This window comes from Astatotilapia calliptera, chromosome 13 (assembly GCF_900246225.1).
Source record: "Astatotilapia calliptera chromosome 13, fAstCal1.2, whole genome shotgun sequence".
NCBI classification, from domain to species: Eukaryota; Metazoa; Chordata; class Actinopteri; order Cichliformes; family Cichlidae; genus Astatotilapia; species Astatotilapia calliptera.
This window is the reverse complement of record NC_039314.1, coordinates 29,582,484-29,603,811: the sequence shown is the minus strand read 5'-3', so window position 1 is coordinate 29,603,811 and position 21,328 is coordinate 29,582,484. Positions and strand designations below refer to the sequence as shown.

General features: G+C 48.7%; 2 protein-coding genes across 6 annotated transcripts in view; one reads left to right on the top strand and one right to left on the bottom strand.

Annotated features, from left to right (window-relative positions):
• Positions 1–16,949, top strand: part of bmpr1aa (bone morphogenetic protein receptor, type IAa) — a 39,762-nt gene extending 22,813 nt beyond the window's left edge. The window contains exons 3-15 of one of the 5 annotated variants that reach the window (XM_026189443.1): positions 3,945–4,049; positions 4,154–4,345; positions 5,981–6,269; positions 11,444–11,606; positions 11,693–11,795; positions 11,892–11,991; positions 12,116–12,203; positions 12,930–13,074; positions 13,413–13,605; positions 13,935–14,232; positions 14,309–14,484; positions 14,591–14,721; positions 15,077–16,949. In XM_026189443.1, coding sequence (XP_026045228.1) covers positions 6,203–6,269; positions 11,444–11,606; positions 11,693–11,795; positions 11,892–11,991; positions 12,116–12,203; positions 12,930–13,074; positions 13,413–13,605; positions 13,935–14,232; positions 14,309–14,484; positions 14,591–14,721; positions 15,077–15,202 — 1,590 coding nt within the window. In that variant the 5' untranslated portion in view covers positions 3,945–4,049; positions 4,154–4,345; positions 5,981–6,202 and the 3' untranslated portion in view covers positions 15,203–16,949. Of the gene's footprint in view, positions 1–3,944; positions 4,346–5,596; positions 5,800–5,980; positions 6,270–11,443; positions 11,607–11,692; positions 11,796–11,891; positions 11,992–12,115; positions 12,204–12,929; positions 13,075–13,412; positions 13,606–13,934; positions 14,233–14,308; positions 14,485–14,590; positions 14,722–15,076 lie in introns of those variants that run through there. The other 4 variants (XM_026189442.1, XM_026189441.1, XM_026189444.1 and 1 more) reach the window with 4 other exon arrangements.
• Positions 16,950–18,116: 1,167 nt separating this feature from the next.
• On the bottom strand, positions 18,117–21,232 carry rps27a (ribosomal protein S27a). Its single transcript, XM_026190517.1, has 6 exons — positions 21,150–21,232; positions 20,976–21,040; positions 20,534–20,588; positions 19,673–19,758; positions 18,385–18,516; positions 18,117–18,301 (listed from the first exon to the last, which is right to left on the bottom strand). Exons 2-6 carry the CDS (start codon positions 21,021–21,023, stop codon positions 18,152–18,154), a joined length of 471 nt encoding a protein of 156 aa, XP_026046302.1. The 5' UTR covers positions 21,024–21,040; positions 21,150–21,232; the 3' UTR covers positions 18,117–18,151.
• Between the last annotated feature and the right edge of the window lie 96 nt (positions 21,233–21,328).

Sequence of the window (21,328 nt, the reverse complement as noted above, 5' to 3'; positions counted from 1 at the left end):
GCCAGTAGAGCCTTCGCTGCCGCTGCAGTGTTCACCTAAACGATAGACATCACCACTCAGACAGTAGCATGTCACACGTGCTGATGAAGAGAAGTCAAAACCAGAAGACCAGAAACTGTTTTTACAAAATTCTTTTGACAAAAAAGTTTTCAAACAGTTCCAACATCCGTGTGTCTCTGAGCTTCTGTGCAGCATTGTCATTAAACGTGCCAAAAACAGGCATGACTGTGCTCACACGATGCACTGCAAAGATGGCCTCACGATGTGAGGATGGTCACGTGACACCCGAGACTCTCGCAACGCAGCGAGCATAAGGACGGCCTTAGCCCCAAACCAAACGCCAGAGCAGCTCAAACTGCAGTTCCTCTAGTGTCCACCGGAGGCTCCAGCAGTCAGTCCCCATCGACTCAGAATCAGAAAGGGTTTTATTGCCAAATGTTGAGCAGGTTTACAACATTAGGAAATTGCTGCGGTGCTTAGTGCAAACATACTGTCATATAACGCTTAAATAGACATAAAAATAAGAATTAAAAGTGCTAAGTAGATAGATATATACATGAGTGCAGGTGGTGATGAGTGCCAAACATGGAATGATGCAGTGAACACAGACTCCCATGTTAAATACGTTTAGGGCCTGATACAGGAGAGGAGAGGTTTGAATTGAGTTGGGTCTGTGGGACACACATGTGGGTGGTTTCTTGGTGTCGCTCACTCGAGGAGGACACAGCTGTACTGCTGCAGCTAACGGACGGACCTCCTGAAATCGGCTCAGGAAGCCTCGTAACTGAGAACAGGCAGCCTTGATGCTCTCGCTGTCACAGACGTGCTTCGATACAAACTCGGGCTAAAAGGACAGAACGACGGGGCTCATGTTTTTACCTCAGAGCTTTTGACAAACAGCCCGAGCTGGTGTCGGGTAAGAAATAAATGATAATTGTAAGTATTTAACACATTAGAGTCCACTGTCCTTATTCAGATGGTTTTATTTTCATTTTTTTAACATGAAATGAGTAACTTGAATGTTTTAGCATCTTTTTCCTTCAGCAGATTCTTGAAACGTTGAGTTTGCATGTGTGAAATTAAATCCACTTTGTTTTTCATCCTGATTTTCACGACGGCTCAGATTTTATCAGCTCGTTCAGGCCGAGTGGAAAGTTTGATGGAGTGGAGCTCAGACTGAGAGGTTAGAAAAATGTCCGTTTGATTTCACAGAAATATTCTTTCAGCCTGTCCAGGTTGTGATTTGATTTTGATGGAACTCAGCAGAAGGAAAAAGCACCTCCGTCCATCCCTCCACCCCAGTCCCACTAATATTCTCCTGCACCACCGCCCCTGATGCCCATCTCTCTCATTACTGCATTTATTTATTGAGCGCAGGAGCTGCTGGCTCCTCCAATCAGCTCTCAGTAGTGTTTATTTAGTCTGTCGCCGCCGCTCCTCCAGCACAGGAAGTGGAGGCGCATTAAAGCTTGATTATTGATGTCTGGCCCCTCACCCTGCAGTCCATCGAGAGGGGGGCAGTATTGGGGCTGGATTATTAATGCCTTCACCCCACCTCTCCCTCCCTGCCAGCATCCAGTGTCGTTTTACAGCGTTTTTACAGCTCTCGGAGGAGCTGGAAGGTCTGTAAATCAGAGTGGAGCTGCCCGGGAGTTTCTCTCCTCAGCGAGCTGGTAGCATTAAAACTGACTGAAACATTTAGGCCACGTGACTGAACAACACATGTTCGGCTTTTGTTTTTCCTGTAACGGGAAGTGGGGGAAGTGCTGAAAGCTGCCATCAAATACTTAAAAAATAAAAAAAGATTTACCTGCTGACTCACAGGCCGGTCTGCTTCTGGTTGCACTGGGACAGGCCAAACTCAAACGTACAGATCCGAGCTGAAAATCCTTCTGTGGATCCACAAGGATGCCTGTGAGTGCTTTTTTAGAACACTAAGACGACTCACAGGTTTTGTGATTCCAGCTTGATGTGTATTTGTGAAGATCTCTCCACAAACGTCCAGCGATCTGCATGGATACCAGGAGCTACAACCACAGGATCGGGTTTCCTGCCTTTAACTGGGCAGCGTGGCTGTGACTGCACATGTAGGCACAGCTGTTAACGAATCTTTGTTGTTTGAAGAAACGCCTTTTATATTTGGGTAAATGAAACCCTGACCACAGAACGCCAAAAACAAATCATTAATCAGCCCCATTTATGGTCATTCTGACATCATCATCGTGGAGCTGAAACAAGTACAAAAGCAGCTTGAGCTCTGAAACGCTGACGTTCACGAGAGCATCCAGAACAAGCTGTCAGACAGGAAGCTACGCCAGCAATAATAAAAGTAATCAGAGTAAAACTGTGTATCCTGAGCCTCCAGCACAGATATCATTTTACTTCATAGTTTTATGGCCGAATGAAAAGTTGTTATACCCGAAGCCGCCCTGTTCCATAAAAGCCTTTTAAAGGACTGTTTCTCCACAAGTCTTAACCCGCTGCTTGGGTTTCATCCCACCAAATTTCCCAGCATCCCCGGAGCAGCGTGACCTCAAATTCCTTCCCCTGGGGGGGCAGCTATGGCTCAGTGGTTCCCTATAAGGGCGGTTTATTCTGTACAGGTGGGACTGCCAACAATACCTCCTTTCATTCCCACCATCACGGTGAATGTTCCTCCTCCAGGACGCCGGCGTGACGTCCAGCTCGCCAGAGCAGCTACGCTACATTAACCTCTGTTAGCTGAGGAGACGAGAGAGGGAGGGGTTAGGGTGTGGGTTTGAATCCCACTGCAGGCAGCACCTTCATTTATGGAAGCCCTGTTTTTGAATTTAGACGTTCTGTTTTACGGGTCTGGGGAAATCCAGAGTGAATAAATCTGCAAACATCACCTTTAACTTTGTTTTCTGGCCTTTCAAAGCTGATGAATAACAGCTGATGAGTCATAAAATGACGTGCCCACGCGAAGGTCTCTGCTCTTATCTCACCCCGTGCTTTCATTCGGTTATTCTCCTGCTTCAGATTTGAATGCTTCTCTTCCTTTGAACACATCCACAGTGTTTCGTTACTTGTGTAAAGAAAGAGATTTAATCTGGCAGCTGGTTCCCAAAGTAGGGTTGGAGGGCCCCTCCAGGGTCGCAGGTCACAGAGAATAGAAGTACACAGGAGTAGTACCTGCTCAGTTTACATGTGTGCAGATTATGTACCAGCACTCACTGATGAGTTTACGTTTGAATTTTAATAATGGGCAAAAAGCATCTGTGGACGTCGGAGAGCACCTGTGCAGCTACGCAGGTGACGCAGGGATTTGAAGCCCTGAAGGCTCAAATGCAGAATTTCAGGTGAGCTGTTGAGTTTTTTCTTTCTCTGCTCTACGTGAAGCGGTTCTTCTTAAACCGTGTGTGAATGGCTGAATGTAGTGTAAAGCGCTTTGGAGTCCTTAGGGACTGAGTAAAAGCGCTATACAAATGCAGGCCATTTACCATTTTAAACACTGGTTTTACCTGCGCACACTTCCTGTCATGTGATTAAGACCTCTGTGCTGATTGGTGCTTGGAGCTCAGCTGCTCTTTTCACAGATGGTTGTTACTGTTTCTTCTCGTGTTAGCATCGATGAATATTCATGCTCAGAGTCGTGGGAGTGCTGTGAGGACGTCCTAATGTGGCAGTAGCCCAGAGTTCCTGTGTGTGGATTGGTTACCTGAGTGGTTGGTTCTTCTGAACCATGTGCTGCTCAAAGGCGTCGCTGTGCAGACGAACCTGAGTGGACAGACTGTTTGTAGCCAGCGGCTGCTGGAGGGTTTTGTGCTGTAAGTTCAGCCTGTTTACTGTAAACAGCTGCGGAGGATGAGGAGGCCGCCGCAGCCCGAGTCTGAGCCGATTATCTCGGCCTGCAGTGGGTTGGAAGTTTGATATCTGCTGGTATGAGCGCCATGCTGAAGAAAGGCGTTTGTTGTTGACTGCAGCAGAGCGAGAAGTTGGAGACGAGTCTGAACACGATGAGGAAGAGGAGGAGGAGTGAAAGTTCACCCGCAGCGTTTGTGAACTGCGTCTGAGGATCTTCCTGCGAGGTGACAGATTCAGTCGTTTGTCTCTCTGGCGTCTTGGTCTCCACGGCGACTTTGTGTGTTTTTGTGCGTTTCAGTTGTGATAACAGCCGTGGGTGTTTTCAAAGGGAAGTGGACGTGTCAGGCGATTACCGGCTGGGGGAGGCGTGCTTCCTGTGCCGAGGGGGTCGCAGCAGATGGTCTGTCCCGAGCCTGCCTCGACTTGCCCGCCCCGTCTGACGGCGTTATCGCCGCACGCCGTCGGCTTTAAATGGAGCGAAGAGCCGCAAACAAACTGGAGGTTTTGTTGTGACGAAGAGGTGAAGAATTTTTCACTCTGTGATATCGACTCAGAGACGCCCACACACACACACACCTTTAGTAAATCCTGAGTGTGAATGTTCGGGCAGGGCGGGACTGGAGGGTAAAAAGATGTCGTCTCTCTAACACGCCGTCCAGTTTTGTTTTCGTTCGTGTCCAGAACATCGTGGATCAGCTTTAGGTGGAACTAACTTGCTAACTTCCTGCTAAACGTTGTAATTCTGTTAAAGTGGAATTAGCACATAGTTTACCTCCGTTGCCTCGCAGCATAAAACCTAATAACAGATTGACCAATCACAGCACAGCTCCTGTGTCCCACCAACACAGAGGTTTATTGGATGGATTCAGCTTGTTTTCAGTTTTAAAGATTTGTTTATGACTTTATTGCAGTTATGAAAATGGGTGTACTTCAGACTGTGTCGTGGGGTTGACTTGGGTGGGTGGCTGTGGGAGTGTGCGGAGCCAAAACCCCCCAAATCAATAATTCAGTGATGATAAATAATGTTAAGCATTATTTAATTAAATGGGTCATGAGTCACATTGGCAGCTTCAGCCTTCCATACATGATGACACATTCTGCTGTTTGTGTAGACAAACAGCAGAATGTGTCTAAATGTGCTTTCTTGCATTAATGTTTAGTAAATATTAATAAACCGTTCAGCGATGCCTGTCCTCGGATTTGAAGCCATGTTTGTCGTGTACGCTCGACCCGCCCTGGGCGCCGTCCCGTGTGTGCGTCTTTGTTCTCCGTCTCTCTGGAGATGTGTGAAAAGTGGGTCACAGGTCGGACCCGTTTGAGGCCCGAGGGCAAATAAAAAGTGACAGACACCGGCCACGCATCGCCGCTAATTCCCTCGCACACCCCTCTGGCCCTCTCTCGGCGCCCACTAATTGCGACGTTACGTTATTAGAGCTGCGCAGGACCCGAGCGTCGGTAATTGCAGAACATCCCCGGACAAATGGTCGGGTAGTTAGTCGGGCCCTGGAGGCCAGCGCCGGGCGGCCAGGGTCACTAGGTCACGGCACGCTGAGGAGCATGCTCTCATCATCATCATCATCATCATCGCTCTCATGTGAGCAGGTGATTCTAATGTTTTGGCCCAAAGTGTGTGTGTGTGTGTGTGTGTGTGTGTGTGTGTGTGTGTGTGTGTGTGTGTGTGTGTGTGTGTGTGTGTGTGTGTGTGTGTGTGTGTGTGTGTGTGTGTGTAAGTGTTTTGGAAACGCACCTTTTTTTTGAAAGAAGTGTTATTAAAGTTAATAACTACAACGCTGCAGAAACAGAAAGCTGCTGAAGCCGCTCGTTTCGTACAGGATCAACTGAGGGGCTGCGTCGAGGCCCAGGATCAGATAAAGGAGGATTATTTTCACCGGAGAATCATGCAAAGCTGCCGTAGGAGAGCAGGGAGGAAAGCTCTGGAGCTGGAAGAGCGCAGAAATGTTTCCTCTGAGAATCGTGAGCACCTACAGTGTTCGAACACCAGAGAGATGAATAATGAAACTAATTATAATAAAAGAGGGTTGTCTGTAGTGCTCTCTCGCCCTGTGACAGCGGGGATGGATCTGAGGCTTTCCTGATCAGCTGATGTTGAAGTCTTACTGAATCCCCTATCTCTCTCTCTCTCTCTCTTCTTCAGGGTTTTGGACCCACAGAGCCTGTGAGACCCAGGAGGACCTGTTTTTGTGATATTGCCCTTCACCCCATTACCTCCACCCTCCCCTTGCCTCTATCTGGAGCTCCTCCCTGCTCCTCAGACTCCTGCCGTAGAACAATAACACTATCTTCTCCACGCCCAGACCGGCACTTCAGAAGGTCTTGTTGACGGTGTGGGACCCGGTCGGTCCGGGCCTGCTGCAGGATGCCAGGTCTACTGGTCTGCGTGGCGGTGACGGCCGTCGCTCTGCTGCTGTCCCTCAGAACTGACGGTAAGATGTTTAAAAGCTGGTTGGAGTGAGCAGCTGTGCCAGTGTTTGTTTTTCAGTGTCACAGAAACACAACGGACAGAGATGATGGTGACCGTCATCAGAACCAGCACCAGGCAGCGTGTTTCTCACAGGGTCAGACTTAGAAACAGGAAGTGAAAGGCCACATGTTTAAGGCTTCATATGTCAGCTACATGATCCAGTTATTAGTGGACAAACCTGTGCTTTTATTCTGAAAGTTTAGCTGCTGTTAATCACTGAGCTTGGGCTCTTCCTGCTTCACGTTTTGTTGCCAGTGACCTCATCAGGCTGCGGTTTGGTGACAGCTTCCTGTCTCCCGGTCACATGGACTCCACCTGAGCTCCATCTTTTTTTTTTTTTTAATTAATCGTTTCTCGTGTCTTTTGTGTGATTGCGATGGTCCCAGTTAGTGTCGCTGGGCTCAGACGTGTCCTCTCTGACCCACGAGCTGCTCGGTTACTCATTAACCCTTCAGTTTGTCCTCGGCAGATAAGCGCTACTTCAGGCGACGTTAGCATACAGAGTCGCCGTGGGGCTCGTCTGTAAGCGGCGCCCCCCTCCCTGTGCACACAGCAGCCTTTTGTTTAAGCTGTTTTTAAGTGTCTGCCGACCGATAAGGACAGAAACAGAAATGTCACGCCGCTCCTCCTGCTTCCGATAAAATATTCCCAGCAGCTTCTTCCCGCACATTGAATTCGGCATCTGTGGGTTATTCACAGGGGAGACTTTTCCAGATCGATGGCAGCCGACGTCTGCTCGATGTTTGCAGGTGGAGACGAGCTTCACTGAAGCTGCTGTTTGGATCCTTTTAAATGTATTATAATCATAAACATGCATTTAAACCGCTTTAACCTGACAGCTGATGAAGACACATGTAGTCCCTGAGATGTGCCGTCTGCACGCTGCTTTGGGCTGAGGAAGTAAGAAAACGTACAGAAAATATCGATCGCTGTGTGGAAGTAACTTTACTGTAAACTGTGGGGGAAAAGAAACAGACAGGCGTTAATAAAAAGGCTGTAAAACCGATGAAAATGCCGTAAAAGTTCCGACTTTATGGCCGGGTTCTTTGGCATTTCCACATTTTCCTTCCTGTGGCCCACATTGGACCCTTTGTAAGGCCGGTTGTGGCCCGTGGGCCTTATGTTTGAGTCCTTTGTTCTGTAACTTTGTCTCAGGGCGGAGGAGGCGTTCCAGCTTGGCGTGGATCTGAGTTAGAGGATGTGAGAGAGGTCGTCCCCTCCCTCGCCACTCTCTGACCTCCAAACACCCAGAGTCCGCTGATAAGAGCCGGCTGTAATCTCAGGAAGGGAGCGACTCTCCGCCGTCTTATCAAACTGTTTTTCCATCCACCTTCTCGCATGCTGACTCCGCCTTCACTCCGTCAGGAAGCCACTTGTGTCTGTGACGTTTACAAAGTGACGGCGAGGTGGAGCTGACGTGTTAACGTCACTGCTCTGACTCAGACGGAGGCTCGTCAGCCAATGAGCAGCTCTCTGAGTGTCTGTAAATTTACCAAAAACGCCGTCTTCAGTCTGAGCCCATAAACCATCAGGAAAGAGTCGAGGTCGGACACAGGGACGACTTCCTGGGCGCCACAGCTAGCGCCCCCTGGTGGCCAGGTGAAAAGCTCGTCGTGTTCAAACGGAGACTGCGTCCACCTTTAATACTGTGTGTGCGTTTGTTCAATGACGAGTTTTTACTGATCAGTCAGGATCTTTCAATAAGTACCTTGTACACCTGCGACAGGTGAGCTGAGACACGCTGGGCAGTGAAATGTGTCATAGATGCTCTGCTGTCCCGAGCTCGTGTCCCCGTGTCCGTGACGATTCGCTGTGACATCATCATACCTGAGTTAGCTGCTCACACACACCTGTGACTTTAAAGACACTGGATGTGAAAATAAGTTCATAGTAATATTTGAGCCGTTGTTCTGAGGAGAAAGCGGATCTATTTTCTTCACAGCGAGGGCTGGAGCGGCGCTCTGAGCCCCTCCCCTCCCTGCAGGAAGCTGTTGAACTGATTGTTGCCGCTCTCACTTCCTCTCTGCACATTAACCGTTTCCTGTACGAGCTGTTGGCGGCGCTGCACTCTCCAAACAGCCATTGTTCTCCGGAAATATCCGTCAATCCCTCCGGATACTTATTCACCCTTGGAAGCGGTGTTTGTTTCCTCTCTGCGGACCCTGCCGTGGCGGCGGCGGCACACTTCATATTTTATTTTGGAGGGCAGAGTCAGTTGAATGTTGGGGGCGGGGCTTCTCTCTAAAGCAGCATAAACACAGGTAATCACAGCACATTCTCCCACCTGCTGTCAGGCTGTGGCTCAGTCATTCGTTCATCTGATCTTTGAGTTATGATAAAGGTCACTGCCGTCTGTTGGCCATCTTTATCCCGAGGATGTTGAAGAAACCAAAGATGAGCCTGTGGATGGGCGGGTCAAGTCCATGGTTGTCTTTCATTGGCCAGCAGATTTCCTGATGAGACGGCGAGCTGCAGGGTCCAAACCAGCTGCTCCCCCGGGGCTGACGGGCCATCACACTCGCCGTTGTCCTCGGAGACGTGCCGTGTGCACTGCGAGCTGCTGTGCCGCTGGAAGGCGTGATGGTCGGTTTCACACTGATGGGCGGAGCTGCTGCTGCGGAGAGACTTTGTTTGCTTCTAGTTTTGACTTCCTCTCCTCCGTCAGCGCTGTCAGTCAGGCGAGGCCCCGCCCTCTCAGCAGTGGTTGACTTGGTACAGAGCTGTGGTGACATCACAGTGAATCCACAAACCTCCTGCAGCACGACGCCGCGGCTGTTGGGAGCAGCTCCTCGCGCTCTTCCTGCTGCGTCCGTGTTTCCGTGTTAACTCCTACTCAGACTCCTCGCGTCCTCTCCACGGCGCTGCTCGTTGTAGGGTTATAACGAGGTTGTTAATTCGCTCGCTGGGAAGCTTTTCAGCTGCTCTCTGTCACCTTGGCAACACGAATGCATAAACATCCCCGGCAGGAAGTTGGTGAGGAGGAGGAAGGGAGGGAGGCGGTGCTCGACGGGCTCGCGTTGTAAAAGTGGAGACAAACAAAGGAGGAGCCGAGTGAGAGGATCCACATGGTTTAGATCAAAGGGTTATATTCCCGTTTCTATGGTTTCACGGGAATATTTTCCTTACAGGAGACAAACTGTCACCACTGAGAATGAAGGAAAGATGGAGGCCTCCACCTTCAGACAGCACTCAGGTCACAGTGATGCCCACAGGAGGCAGCCGGGACACAGGAAACCATGTTTCATGACGAGTCCACAGTGGGAATAAGGACGAAGAGATTATAAATAAAATAACACGTGGAGTTAGAGCATAAATGAGGAGTCGTGTGTTTCTGCTCAATATTCAAACGGTCACAGCTGATGTTTAAAACAAGTGTGAGATTAAAATCAATCAAACCTTAAAGCTGTTTATTGTAAATAAGTTAAGAGCTGATGTTGGCGTGACGGCGAGCAGAGCGGGATTAGGACATAATGTGGGAGCTCAGGTGTGTGGTGGGCAGGTAACTGTGACTCAGCACAGGCAGTAATTAAAGACTCGTGTGTTTGATTACAGACTGCAGACGGTTCAGTGTGGGGAATTATAAAGCTGAGCTTTTTCACCCAGAAGGTTAAAAATAATTTAAGTTAAAAATCTAAAAGCTGGAAATCATCTGACAGGAGAAATCAGTGAGCAGACTGATGCGACTGCAGCTCATCTCAGCTTTCAAACAACCGTCTCCATCATTTAAAGTCTTTTTTTTTTTTTTTTTTTTCTGCTGGAAAAAAAATCGGCGAGCAGTGATGTCATCATTGTCTAGACCTGAAGGCCCTCATGAACCGCCCCCTCGGGCCTCTGATTGGGTGAAAGGCAGCGACGGGTGGAGCCTCTGCTCTGCCTCTGTCCACATGTGTGCTTAATAATTGTGCCGGCCGCCGGAGTGGAGACTGAGGTCTGGCAGAGAGGACGCTGGGTAATCTGACTCCCCCTGCGTGCTCTTAAAGTGGCAGCGCGGCTTGAGGGCGGAGCACGGTTGGAGCAGCCGGTGTGGTCCGAACAGAAACAGCGACATTAGGCCGCCTCGACGGCGAGCCTTGCAGGAGGAGGAACGTCCAAACATGTGAGAGCGAGAGGCGTTCCCCAAAGAAAACGAACAGGAAGCAAGTGATGACGTGCTGCGAGGCGTCGCAGACGCACGCTTTCACAACTTCAGATAATAAAAACAGGAAACAGACGATAACTGAAGAGCTGAGAGAGACGATCCAGCTGTTCTGCATCCAGGTGTTTGTTTTACCCCGTCACATGATCGCATGATCAGTTTCTTTGAGGTGATTTTGCTCAGGATGAACTTTTGTGTTGCTCTCGGAGGGAAACGGAAACGATCAGCACATGAAAGCTGTGATTCGGTAACAGCGACTCTCGGGGAGGGGCAGGGGGAGGGCGGGACTGGAGGTGAGCTACCAGCAGGTAGTTCATGTCCAGGCATGACGGCGTGCACGTCCACATGCCGTCTTTACTCTGAGGAAGGAAGGAAGGTGACGAGGTGTTTGAAAGTGATCTGAAAGACAAATACAGGAGGAGGAGGAGTAACGTGAAGGAGAGCGGTGGCGTCAGCGCAGAAGGAGGCGCGGGGATTAGAGGAGGACTGAGATAAAGAGCAGACAGCTGATAAGAACCATCGTCCCCGTCTCTGCCTTTGATCCTCTCTCTGAAGGCGAGCCGCCACTCATACCGTCACTGTCATTATATTAATGCTGTATCCTGTATATATCGTACTTACGATTGTTTGAGTACTTACGATTGTTTTTTTGTACTTTTTATATTTTACATTTATATTTATTATTGAAACTTGCACCAAGGGAGTGGCACTCCAATTTCGTTGTACTCTGTACAATGACAATAAAGGCTATTCTATTCTATTCTATTCTATTCTTCTATTCTATTCACTCGCGCCCATAAAAACCGTCAAACTTTATTTCTGCTCGGCGATCTCCGACCCGCCGTCTTGTTTGCTGTGGTCCTTATACGGAGCCGTCCTGCTCCTGCTGTCGTCAGCTGATGGAGGAGAATGTTTCACCTCCTGCAGGAGTCACTCCGAGCTGCTCTCAGCCGTCACCAAAGACTAAAAAATGTTTTAACTTCTGTTTGTTTCGTGTCCAGCCGCAGGTCAGAACCCGGACCACGTCCTGCAGGGGACGGGGGTGAAACCCGAGGCCCGGCGCCCTGGCGACAGCCCCACCATCGCACCTGAGGACCTCCCTCGATCCCTCAGCTGCTACTGCTCGGGTCACTGCCCGGACGACGCCATCAACTACACCTGCCAGTGAGTAGAAGCAGCGCAGTAGAGTCTGTCACTGCTGAGTAGAGTCCTCGTTGCTCCATCATGATGATGATGATGTCTGTCTTCAGGACGAACGGTCAGTGTTTCGCTATCATCGAGCAGGACGAGCACGGAGATGTGCAGCTCACCTCCGGCTGCATGAAGTATGAAGGCTCTCACTTCCAGTGCAAGGTGAGCCGGTCTGTGTGGGCGTGTCTGTCACTTTTCTCGCCTCTGTGTCTCCTCCCTCCTGACCTGCTGTTGTGATTGGCTCCGTTTGCTCGGCAGGACTCCCCCAACGCTCAGACCAGGAGGACCATCGAGTGCTGCAACACAGACCTGTGCAACAGAGACCTGCAGCCCACGCTGCCCCCGCTGGCCCCCACCGGTAACGTGGAACACAGATGCAGGTGTGAAGCAGGTGAGCTCGTGAAGCTGCACAGGCGACTAATGTGTGTGTGTGTGTGTGTGTGTGTGTGTGTGTGTGTGTGTGTGTGTGTGCGCGCGCGCAGAACGAAGCCCCCACTGGCTGGCCTTCCTGATCTCCATGACGGTCTGCTGCTGCACGCTGATCTGCATCACCGTGGTTTACTACTACAGGTAAGAGCTCACCTGGCAGCGACCGGCACACCTTCGAGTCAGCAGAGACTGTTGGACCTGCTGCTGTCGGCGGGGAGAGGCGGCGATGCAGACTTCAGTTTAGTTGGAACGCAGACATGTCTGTAGCTCATTGGCTTTCACTTCCTGTTGATGTCTGATAGGACGATAGCCGTGCATAAATCACCTGACGTGGGCTGGTGTAGTGAATTCTTACTGCTCGTAATGATCAGTCACTAAATGGTTCAACCAGCACACAACACACACTAACACATCCAAGGCAATAATGAAGTAACTAACAGCAACATCAGGAAATCACATGTGAAATGAATACGAGTAAAATCAAAATAATGTGACTGAAAGTGAGCAGAAAGCAAAACTGCAAATATTTCATGTCAAATTTGAGCCTAAAAAAAAGACGTCAAGTTAAAGAGAAAGTGCTCCTTAGCTCAGGCTTTTATTTTGGAGTCATTCTCAGAGTAAAACTGACAGCTTCCTGTTTACATTTTCTTCACTTTTACCTGTAGTAAACACACACAGACATTTTTATTATGCTCACTTTGGACCCTTTTGTAAAACTGTTGATGAATCAAACTGAGATGTGTGTGTGTGTGTGTGTGTGTGTGTGTGTGTGTGTGTGTGTGTGTCTGTCTGTCTGTCTGTCTGTCTGTCTGTCTGTCTGTCTGTCTGTCTGTCTGTCTGTCTGTCTGTCTGTCTGTCTGTGTGCAGGTATAAGTTTAAGAGCGACCGGCAGCGGTATCATAAGAACCATAAGGACCAGGAGCACGATGTCTTCATCCGGGAGGGCGAGTCGCTCAGAGACCTCATTCATCAGTCTCAGAGCTCAGGCAGCGGCTCAGGGCTCCCCCTGCTGGTAGGAGCTACAAACACACCTGCTCTGATTTAAAGAACAGTCAGCACCAGCAGTGACTTTACTTTGTTCTCTATTAGAATTTATTTTTGTTTCTTTGAGTTTTATTTTATCTGGTAGTTTCAGTTTGATTACAAGTGAAGGTTGTTTCACCTGTGATGTCATCGCTGTCATTGATCAAAACGGCGACGCTGGCTGCGGCGGAGGACGCTCGAGGGTCAAAGAAGAGGCTCACACACTAATACAGAGCTTTGTTTTTAAAACGGGTCAAAGGTCACAGACCACGTTAACGACCAGGAAACTCCGAGCGCCCTTCTGAAACTTCCTTTCTGCGTCCTCAGGTGCAGCGGACCATCGCCAAGCAGATCCAGATGGTACGTCAGATAGGAAAGGGGCGGTACGGCGAGGTGTGGCTGGGCCGCTGGAGGGGAGAGAAGGTCGCCGTAAAAGTCTTCTTCACCCGAGAGGAAGCCAGCTGGTTCAGGGAGACGGAGATCTACCAGACGGTCCTGATGAGGCACGAGAACATCCTCGGTAGGCTCGTGCGCCAAACACGCCCGCGTTCTCACGAAGTTACGGTGCAGGTCATGTGACCCGCGGTAAGCGAGTCGTGGGTTCTGAGCAGCTTTATGATGCCGTCCGAGCCCGAGGACTCAGAGCGTTCAACACGCCAATTTTGATTATGCACGGCGCCGCTGCCCAGCAGAAACAGCTGAACGATTATTTCAGCTTCATGAAAGTTCAGAGTGTCGGAGGAGAGAGACCGCGTTAACCACGGGCCAATAAGAAATGGTCTCCGGGTGCCTGAGGCGAATATAAAGTAAATAATGTCAGGTGGATGTTTTTACCTTCCTCCTCTGCAGGCTTCATCGCGGCGGACATTAAGGGCACGGGCGCCTTCACGCAGCTCTTCCTCATCACAGACTACCACGAGAATGGCTCGCTGTACGACTTCCTGAAGCTGACCACGCTGGACACGCAGGCGCTGCTGCGGCTCGCCTACTCGGCCGCCTGCGGCCTCTGCCACCTGCACACGGAGATCTACGGCACGCAGGGCAAGCCGGCCATCGCCCACCGCGACCTGAAGAGCAAGAACATCCTGATCAAGAAGAACGGCACCTGCTGCATCGCCGACCTCGGCCTCGCCGTCAAGTTCAACAGGTTCGCGTTTGCTCCGTGGTGCATTCTCAGGCTGTTCTGGCCTCAGCTGACCTAACCTCTCGTTGTGTTGCCATAGTGACACGAACGAAGTGGACATCCCCCTGAGCACCCGGGTGGGGACGAGACGCTACATGGCCCCCGAGGTCCTCGACGAGAGCCTCAACAAGAACCACTTCCAGGCCTACATCATGGCCGACATGTACAGCTTCGGACTCATCGTCTGGGAGATGACCCGACGCTGCGTCACCGGGGGTACGCACAAACAAACGCACACTCACACACACCAGAAGAAGAACGTCAGCCGCTGTTGGGCGCGTCAGCCGCTCTGACGTTAATACAGGTGTTGTTTCCTGTGCAGGTATCGTGGAGGACTACCAGCTGCCGTACTACGACACGGTGCCCTCTGACCCCTCGTATGAGGACATGCTGGAGGTGGTGTGTGTTAAGGGCCTGCGGCCGACGGTGTCTAACCGCTGGAACAGCGACGAGGTGAGGCTCGGACTACTTCCTGTCTGCTTTGTCTCTCTCCCGACTGTCGAGGATGTTTGTTTTATTCCAGCCTGATGGGAAAGTTCGAGCTTTTGATTCAAAACAGCAGCCAATACCAGGACTACTTCCTATCTGACCTAACCACCAAACGTATTCCTCCGCTGACCTGTCGCCGGTCTCTTTCTGCCATCCTCATGTCTGAACTGTGTGTGCGGATAAATACGTTGGCGATGCGGTCAGACCGGAAGTGTTCCCGTGCCGGCGGCAGAGAGTTGGGTGTCACAATGATGGTGTCAGAGCGGCTGTGTTCTCGTGACTTCCTGTTCGTCCTTTAACGGCGTGTTTGTGTCCGCAGTGCCTCCGGGCCATGCTGAAGCTGATGTCAGAGTGCTGGGCTCATAACCCCGCCTCCCGCCTCACCATCCTCAGAGTGAAGAAGACGCTCGCCAAGATGGTGGAGTCCCAGGACATCAAGATCTGACCCCACCCTCCTCCAGACTCACCTCAACCTCCGCCCCAGACCGCCTCTTCATCAGGGGGATGAAGGGGAGGAGCTAAAAGAGCAAAGGACCCATCTCAGGGCTGAACTGTGTCTCCTCCTCTTCCTCCTCCTCTCTCTGCGCCGAGTGACGCTTTCTGTGAAAGCCAAACAAAAGATACAGACGACTTCCTGAGGGGGGGCGGAGCTTTCATTCCTCATGAATGAACTGAGATTTTTTTTATTTTTTTTTTTTATTTGAGGACCCACCTCGCCGAGCTTCCTCCACCTCCGCCTGTTTGAAAATGTTTTCTTTGTTTCTCTTCAGGACTGAGTTCTCCTGCCATATTAAGATATCATCTCCACGCTTAGTTGAATATAAGCAGAATAAGGTACTATAATAACATGTGAATTTAAATGTGTAAATAAACGTTATCTTTAGATGCCGTGCCTGCTCGTGAGAGGAGTTCAAACCAGAACACTATGCTGCAGTGGTGTTGACGTCCGGCCGACTCCTCGGAGACGCCGGCGGGAGGTCGCGGGGTCAGCACGGAGACGTCTGCCGTCCTGTTCGTCTGTCTGTCTGATGAAATTTAAAAAAACAAAACAAAGTGGCGCCAAACCCGAAGAAGACCTTCACGAAAATCTCAGCGACGTAACCGCTTTGAAAGGGGACTTATTCTGCTCAGAGTGGCTTAGTATGATTAACCCTTTGAAATAGTACTCTTTTGTCTCACACAGCTCACTGTCTTCTGATTGGCCACCTTCTGGAAGCCAGCAGAGGGGCAGTACCTTATGTTCGAGAGTTCCTCCACCTCTTGCTGGCGTAGATGAACTGTAAATCTGGCTTATTTTATTTTTAATTTGCCCTTTTTAAGGCCCACCTCCCAAAGCCTGACTTTATTCTGATTAGCCAGGTTCTGGAAGACTGCCGAGGGGTCGCTTTATCACTCCTTTTTAAAGCAGTGTAATAAATTTGACTGCAGCTCGTCTGCAGGGCAATTGTGAGCCATCGGGGTTGAATTATATTTAAGACTTTGATTTCATTGACTCTGGACCAACCCTAGCGCGGCCCCTGTGGATGAGGAAGTCCACAGAGGGGGGCGTTGTTGAGGTTTGGACTCAACAAGACATGGATTATTTTTACATAAGTTTATGTCATCATATGAAACTGCATACAGTCAAGTTGGTCGTTATGTGAGTCAGAAAGTAAGAAAGCAGAACAGGTCCCCTTCGAGCTGATTGGCTTATTGCTGGTGAGTTTTCTTTAATCATTAGGAATATTTGGGAAACTGGTTCCGGATGTTTTTAGCCTAGCTTAGCACAAAGACTGGAACCTCGCCTCATCAACTCTGGATGTGTTTATAGGGTTTCTCGGACACGTAGAAATTAAACTGTAAGAATTGCTGTTTTAGCAGCGGTGCCACTAAGCTAACAGTTTGTGCTAAGCTAGGCTACGGTCGCTGTTAGCGGTTTCGTGTCGGCGGCAGTGGGTTCGCATGTTGGCTGCTCGTGAATGAGGCTAACGTTCGTACAGCAGCTATTTAAGCAGTAACCTTAGTGTGTCTGTAATTAAAGCTCAGTATAGAAATAATCTTGAATATGTAAAAGTCTTTTTGTTTCCTGCTGTTGGTGTTTTGTACAGCATCTGGTATGGTGCCTTATGAGTTTACCAACGAAATGAAAACTCTATATACAGTCTGTCCAATGTACCGATTTTTAAATAAATACTCTTATTTTAGTACACAAAGCCACAGCGTCGCTCTGCTTCTTTCACACCCGAGCTTTTACTTTGAAAATCCTGCATTTAATCCCTTTGTTTCTACCAGCAAAAGAAATTTGGGATTGACTTTTCTCATTTTACTTCTCATGTTGTCAGTGTGCTAATATTCAGAGATTTAGTCAAAATTAAAATAGTAACTTATTACATTTCAACTTTTACCAACTCAAACTTTGTAACTTCCCATTTGAAGTTATTCATTTTAATTTATAAAAACTATTGGAGAAAATATTTTATTTCTAATGGAAAACAAAGGTTAACTAATAAATATCACTAATACAATTTTCAGGTAATTCAGATTTATTTAAAAACATACCTTAAAATCCTATAAAAATCTAGTCAAGATTTTAAATGTTCATTTCCAATAAAGAGATCAACTTTACTACAGGATTCATGTGATCCAAGTTTTAAATTTTGGCATTGACATGGATACTTCAACATTTTAAAAGTTTTAACTTTAAAAATGTTTTTGATCCCATGTCAGTGACAAAATGATCCTGGGACTGAAACTTAAATTTCCATTTAAGTTTTGAACTTTGATTCTGAAACTTGTTGCATTAGAATTAATATTTAACTTGAGTAATTCTTTAGTCAAAATTATAAACTTAAGTTTTTTGTAGTTTCAACCTTAAATCGTACTAATACAGATTAACCCTGATTTTACAGTCAGTTTTGGTTTCATCTAAACTTTGTCGTGAGCTTCCAAATGTTCTGTTTGTTGATTCTGCAGGAATCTCCAGGTGATCACTCGCTGAGCAGCCTGGTCATGTGACAACTACAGGTGGTGAACAGCTGTGGTGCGTTTCCAGCTGTGAGCAGTTAAAGCAGTGTCACAGTGACGTTGGTATCAAAGTGCCACCATATCCACGTGACTCAAGCACTCCTGACTCTTTGCATGACGAGGTTTTAACAAGTCAAACTGCAGTGCAGCACGGCCTTTCCACTACTTTAGTTTTGATGACCTGCGAGTAATAAACACCTGAAACTCTGGAGAACGGGCTGACATCAGTAAATCTGGCTGTTCACATGAGCTGCACGTGTCCGAGGCCTCTCACGTCACAGAAAATACGACTTAAAGCTCAAATCTGAAATTAGCGACGACCCGTTTAAACTACTTTAACAGAAACACAGTCACCATTTTTAGTCAAACATTTCTTTATTTATCATCCTGTCTACTTGTCCTCGGGTTTGTTGAAGCAGTAGGTGAGGCAGCACTTCCCGCAGTAGTGACGGTCAAAGTGGCTCGCCATGAACACGCCGGCGCCGCACTCGTCAGCGGGGCACTCGCGCCTCAGCCGGTGGATTTTACCGTTCTCGTCCACCTGAAGGAGGAAAAGTGTTGGTTTTAATGAAACCGAAAATGCACAAAACTCAAACTCCAGCGCATCTCCGGTGGCGTTTTTACCTTGTAGTATTTGAGCACGGCGAGCTTGACCTTCTTCCTCTTGTGCTTGTTCTTCTTGGGGGTGGTGTAGGACTTCTTCTTCCTCTTTTTGGCACCACCGCGCAGCCTCAGCACCAAGTGCAGAGTTGACTCCTGAAAACACCAAGAAACAGGCGTGAGAGGGACGCCAGACGACACAAACGCGTAAAAACACGCTCGAGTTTGAGACTTGAATTTAACGCCGCCCCTTAGATGGGTCAGGGTGACAGGAAACCAGGGAGAACCTGGCAGACACAGCTGATGTTGCTGCATCTAATTCATGCCTTCAAACAAAAGTCACAAAACTACAAACTTTATTTATACAGCACATTTAAAAGCCAGTGGTGTACCAAAGTGCTTAACATGCAAGAGAATAGGATGAAGTAACCGGGAAGGATGACTGCTATGGCAAGGTACCAAAACATGCTGGCAGGCTGAATGGCATTAAAACAAAAGCAGAAGGAAACTAAGTGTAAAGGATAAAACAGTCAAATGATTAAGAATAAGCCGAAGATAAGAAGCATTAAGCTAACAACAAGCGTTAACTGGTAGAAAAGGCGAGAATAAATAAGTGGGTTGAAGGAATGGATGGAATCAGACTCGCGTATAGCGATGGAGGTTATTCCATAAATCAGGTGCAGCCAAGGCAAAATTCCTTGGCTGCACCCGAGCACAGTCCTGAAGGTGGAAACCGCTGAAGGCAGCACAGCCTGTGTGGGATCCACTGAGGATTCAGACTGGAGGTTTAAGCCTGCAGGACTCATTTAAGCCACCGGGGGGCGACAGACTCCAAAGCTGACCCAGTTACCAATTCCAGACCTGGATTTTCCCCCAAAAGTCAAATGAAAACCGGATTCCTGTCATCTGGACCTGCTGTGAGCCAACGCTGCCTCACATCACGAATCTGTTTCTAGTTCCAACTGTTTGAATCTGAGGCCTCAGTAACGACACGTCCCACTGCAGAGCCAGTTATTACAGCTCAGACTCAGAACCACAGAGCTTTGGTCTGAATTTATGAACCAACTGCTCCAAGAGGTTCTGATCCAGATGTTTTTATTCCAACATCTGTCCAAATGCAGCTAGAAGCTAGAATTGATCTAAACCCTGCTCTGGGAACTCGATTAAACCCAAAATAGAGGTAAAATTAAAAAACACAGCAACAGCTCATCAGATGACCTTTGAATGACGCTGGCTCTAAATCTCAAACTGAACTCTGAGTCCACAGTTACAGAAAAGCCTTCATTTCTCTGGGGCGGCGTTCCCGGCTCACCTTCTGGATGTTGTAGTCGGAGAGCGTGCGGCCATCTTCCAGCTGCTTCCCGGCGAAGATCAGCCTCTGCTGATCGGGAGGGATTCCTGCAGAGAGCAAACACCAGCTGATCAGGATCATCACTGAACCCCAGTAATCAATCAGCACTTGAACTTCCTGTGCTTTGCTGCATACATTTGGTTTCTGGACTCACACACACACACACCTCAGAAACGCAGTATGGTTGAAGCTCCGCCTCCCTGTGACAGCACGTTTTAAATCACTGTCCCACTTGTTGAACATATCTGTGACTGTAAATGATTTTGACAGTGACGCTCGTGTGTCAGCTTCATGGTGCTGATGATGGCGAACACATTTCACCTATTTAAATACGGCGGCCCGAACGCTTCAAACACTGACACGATTATTTTAATCACCAACCACCCTGCTGTCTCTACACAGCTGCACTTCTGTTCGTCCCACAGGAAGTTTCACTCACATTTAAACATCAGTTTGTCCTGGTTATTTGACACTTATGCTCCTGTAAGTGTGCCCCGTACACCCCCGTAATGATGCTTTCCAAGCCCTCAGTATGCATCTGTAAGACCGACCATCTCCCTCACGGACTCCTGCTGCGGTCTGTGATCTATAAACAGTCTGAACTACGACCCCTGACAGCTCACACGTGATTTCTGAAGAGTTCTTATTTCGAGCAGTCTGTGTTTCTCTACAAACACGAAGCTCATCACGTGTTTTCAGGTAAACACAGGAAGCTTCGTTGCAGCTCAGCCTCCCACATTCACCTGTTTTAGGATAAAAACGCCTCCTGGCCTGATGATGCACAAAGTAATAGAGTAAAAGTAATCAGCCAGGCTCACTCACCCTCCTTGTCCTGGATCTTGGCCTTGACATTCTCGATGGTGTCTGAAGGCTCAACCTGTGGAAGCAGAGAGGACAGGTGAGCCGGGACAGCACGCGCTTCCGGTCAAAGCTCTACTCACATGCAGATTACAACTCTTTAAACACGAATGACACATTCACTTTTATTAATTAACTACAACTAATCAGGGGTTTACGAGCACGGCACTAAGCTGCTGCGCCCGCTCCACGTGTTTACACTGCCCTGGATAGCTTAGCCGTTAGCCTTCGGTACAGCGTCACTTTACGGCCTGATACCGCCTCCAAACACACGGCTGCAGTTAACACACAGCACCTATCAGTTACGTGTACAAACGGCCGCTCTAATCTAGTTCCACAATAAGTAAAACTCGGGTTAACGGCAGCCCGTGAACGCCGCTGCCCTCCATCACAGCCCGTCACCCACCTCGAGGGTTATAGTCTTCCCCGTAAGGGTTTTCACGAAAATCTGCATCCTGGCGTTCAATCCACCTGCACGGGAAGACACACAGGACACTTTAGTCTCTGCTGGAGCCCAAACGTCAGTTTAAAAGTGCCGATTTTTAACAAAAACCCGTCAAAAAACAGAGCGCGAGCTTACCACCGGTCTGCTCCTAATGGCGGATCATGAGAAGAGGGCTTTCCTCTCCAGACACGGGGTTTTCTGCACGCGTTCGCAGGGGTTAGGGTCGCCGTTCCGGTGCCTGATCAAAAATACAACGCAAACACTATATTTAGTCATTTTCTGGCGTCTTTTTTTCTCCCACGTATATTTTTTTA